Here is a 4104-nt window from a genome sequence, read left to right as displayed (position 1 = left end):
AATACCAAAATTTTGTTTTTGATGGATTTTAATAACTCTTGAACTTTCATACTAACAAAAAAAATGATAAAAAAAATTTGGTGATGAATGATAAACAAAATTGATGTGCTTTGAAATTAAACTTTTCTAATATTCATGATAATTACTAAGGCAGACAAACAACATTATGTAAAGTGATTGATCACAAAGAAGTTTAAACAAACTTCATATCAAGTTTTTTTTTCTTTGACAATAAAATAAAATAAAAACTCTAGCTATTAGCTACTACTACTGCATATGAAAAAATACTCAAAAGGTACTCTTTATATAAACTATGCTCAAAAGATATAATATAATATGCTTAACTAATAAATATTTAATAATTCTATGACAGGAAAGATATTTTTATAATTTTTTTTATTTTGTTATTATTATTTTTTTATTTATTTAGATATAAATTATACTAAAAATATTTTTTTATTCTCAAAATAACTCATCTTTAAGAACATAAAAAAATAATAAATAAAATAAAACAGAAATAATAATAAATATATATAAACTTGTTGGAATAGAGATTCAGTTTCACCATTCAATATTTATTATGATCATAAAACATTTTACATTTATAGTTTATGTCTTTATCATATCATGGTACACCATAAAAAAACTATAAGATTATATAATTTGTGTTATTAAAATTTAAAATTTAAAAACAAAAATCATAGAAAACGTAATTTAGGTATAATACAGATAATCTGTAAATCAGTTCTTGTGTTGCAGCCTCCCACTCTCTGAACCAGCGTAGGGATCAACAATAACATTGATAACAGTCGGTTTTCGAGCCGAGAAAGATTCTGAAAGAGCATACTTGAGTTCATCAGGTGTCTCAACAAGATAGCCCTTTCCACCAAAAGCTTCAATCAAAGCATGGTAGCCTGCTTTAGGAACAAAAGAAGTCGGAGCAGGATCATCTTTGTGAGCTCCATTTATCTCTTCGGGAGTTCTCCGGTCACCACCATATACACCTCCATTGTTAAAAACAATCACTACCACAGGTAACTGATATCGAACCAATGTCTTCAAAAAAAAAAAAGGATTAATCATCACACAATTGCAAGAGCAATTTATTGCATATAAAAACAAATATATGCAATCAAAAGTGATCATATCAACATAATGAAAAAACTTGCATATGATATATGATAATAAGAATCATTAATAAAGTAATAACTAAAATTATTTACGAAAACTGATTTGTATATAATTCCTTAAAAAAAATTAATCACCACACAATTGCAAGAGTAATTTATTGCATATAAAAGCAAATACATGCAGCTATATATGATCATATCAAAATAATGAAAGAACTTGCATATAGCATATAGTAACAAGAACCATTGATAGAAAAATAACTAAAATTATTTACACAAACTGATTTCTATATAGTTCTTCAAACAAAAGATTCAATTTGACAAACAAAAACAAAAACAAGTATATTAAAGGCATGATAAATTTTTCTTTTCCTATGTTCAGAATAGAACAAGCAATACATATTTATTTCCTCGTATATATCCACAAAAGAAAAGAATTATAAGACAGTAGTCCAGAATTTCTTCTGTATATTCTTGGATTAAATCATGTCCAACAGCATCAATAGCCAACGACTCGTTTATAATTTATTTTCGAGAAGAAAAGACTCTTGCAAACAATTCCAACAAATTCAGAATAACACAATTCGTTTATAATTTACCTTTACTGCTACTCAGTACTCACTGGTAACTAGTAAAAAAAATCTAGTAGGACTTGGAGATTTTGGGTTGCCGCATAGTAATTACACCAGCTTATGTAATTACACCAACTTATGTAATCCTATCTATCTATCTATCACAAAACTACTAGCTATGAACAGGAACATAAAAGAGTACATAGAAGACCCAAATTCAAAATAACGGCAGTAAAAATTTTTGCTAGCTTTTTACGATTTGTGGTTAGACCTTAAGTTGATTTCTATAAACATGTCATCATATTCTCAATTTCATACACTACTGGTTGTTACTTAATAATAATATATAGATTAAAATAAGAACCATTCTATTTTATGATGAGTATATACCTCAACTTCAATGGCACTGAATCCAAATCCAGAATCCCCTTCAACTGCAACAACAAGTCGATCGGGACAAGCCACTGCAGCCGCAATGCAATAACCGAGGCCAACCCCCATGGTCCCCCAAGTCCCTGCATCCAACCTAGTCCTGGGCTCTGTCTGAATCAACACAGCCCTACCTACATCCATCGTGTTTGCACCCTCGGACACCACCACCGGAGCCGGGCTTCCGACTCCAAGAATTGCATCTCTTATGATCCTCATTGGTGTCAAGAAATTGAATGGCACAATATCCTTAGCAAGCTGAGCCTCCATCTTCGCCACATTATCCTTAGACTTCTTCCATATAGCTTCCACCCAAGGGTGGTTCCTCGCCAAACAGAAAGGATCATCCTTAATCTCCTTATTCAGAGTCTCCACAACCGTTTTCGCATCACCAACCAAACCTAAACGAGGTTTCCTCAGCTCAATCTCTTCCTCACTAATATCCACCAGAATAAACTTAGCATCCTTGGACCATTTTGGTGGCTCCCCAAAATGCAACAACCAATTCAACCTCGCCCCAACAACGAGGGCAACATCGCAACTCCCAATTGCAAGCGACCTAGCCGCGGTGGCAGCTAGATCGTGAGTATCCGGCAACACCCCCTTCCCCATTGGGGTGGGTAGAAATGGAATGCCAGTGGTTTCCACCAACTTCTTAAGAGCAGCCTCTGCTCGTGCATAAGCTGCTCCTTTTCCTATGACAATGAGCGGTTTTGCTGCATTTTTCAGCAGCGAGGCTGCCTCTGAGACTAAACCATTATTTGGAATTCGAATTTGATTAAGTTGGTTACCACTGTTAAAAACTTTCTCAGCAGCTTCAGTAATCAAATTCTCAGCTTCAGAGAGAGATACCTTCTGGTGTAAAACATCCGTGGGAAGATCAAGGTAACAGCCACCCGGTCGCCCCAACAAGGCCCAATTGAGAACTTGGGCCACGCAATTGGGTATTTCCGTAATTTTGGTGGCTTTGATGGAGAACTTAGAGAACGGCTTAACTGCTTGGATCTGATCGAGTTCTTGGAAGTCGCCACGGCCAGCGTCAGACTGGTCGCAGGAGCCGGAGATCATGACCATCGGCCAGGTGTTGGCCGCGGAGTTGGAGAGACCAGCGAGTCCGTGTATGCAACCGGGGCCAGAGACGGTGAGGAGTACTCCGGGACGACCTGTGAGGTAGCCGTAAGCAGAGGCGGCGTAGCCAGCGGATTGCTCGTTGTGGAAGGCGATGAAGCGGATTCCGAGGGAGACTGAGCGCGTGGCGAGGGAAGTGACTGGGATTCCGACGACCCCGAACATGTGCTGAACACCGAACTTGGCAAGTGACTTCGCCGCAAGGACGTTGCCATCGATAGAGTTCGCCATTAATGAAAATTAAAGGTCAAAGTAGTGGTGGCGTGGTTGTGGTTGTTATTGTGGCGGTGACAGTGAAGATGAATATTTATAGTGTTGGTATGCGGTGAGAGAAGAATATTTTGTGATAGAAAATTACGAAATAGACCTTGAAAGAAACCAAATTGAAATTGATGTTAAACTTGCAGCTGACAGAACAGAATGCAAAACAATTATTTGGGAATGGGATTCATGAATCCTTATAGGTTTTATCTGAACTGAGCTGAACTGAAGTAAAGTACTCAGTTGAATCCAAGCCTTAGCCTTCCACCATTGAACATAATAAGAGAATTTTCAATTTTATTTTGGTTACATAATACCTATAAATCCATAATGTTTAATTAGGATTTCATTATTATGGATATTACTCAAATCCCAGTTTGAAAATCAATTTAATATTTTTAAATGCAATATATTAAATGGTTAGAATTTTTAATTACTACAACCGATTATTCATATTTTAATACATTAAGAACACATATGGGGAAGGAAATCAAGAAATGAAAGACAATTATTATCAGCAATAATTTAGAAGATTTAAGAATATGAAAAAAATTATATAAAAATATTTTTTCTATAAATGATAA

At 35.3% G+C, this 4104-nt stretch overlaps 1 protein-coding gene across 1 annotated transcript; it reads right to left on the bottom strand.

Annotated features, from left to right (window-relative positions):
• Window positions 1-539: 539 nt before the first annotated feature.
• LOC107489982 (2-hydroxyacyl-CoA lyase) lies at window positions 540-3522 on the bottom strand (the record flags this gene model as incomplete). The annotated part of the gene is given in 2 exon segments (XM_016110755.3): window positions 540-1056; window positions 2093-3522. Coding segments are annotated over 2 exon segments (1713 nt in total). The 3' UTR covers window positions 540-741.
• Between the last annotated feature and the right edge of the window lie 582 nt (window positions 3523-4104).

This window comes from Arachis duranensis, chromosome 5 (genome assembly GCF_000817695.3).
Source record: "Arachis duranensis cultivar V14167 chromosome 5, aradu.V14167.gnm2.J7QH, whole genome shotgun sequence".
NCBI classification, from domain to species: domain Eukaryota; kingdom Viridiplantae; phylum Streptophyta; class Magnoliopsida; order Fabales; family Fabaceae; genus Arachis; species Arachis duranensis.
Note: the sequence above shows the minus strand (reverse complement) of the source record. Positions and strands in the feature narration are given on the sequence as shown.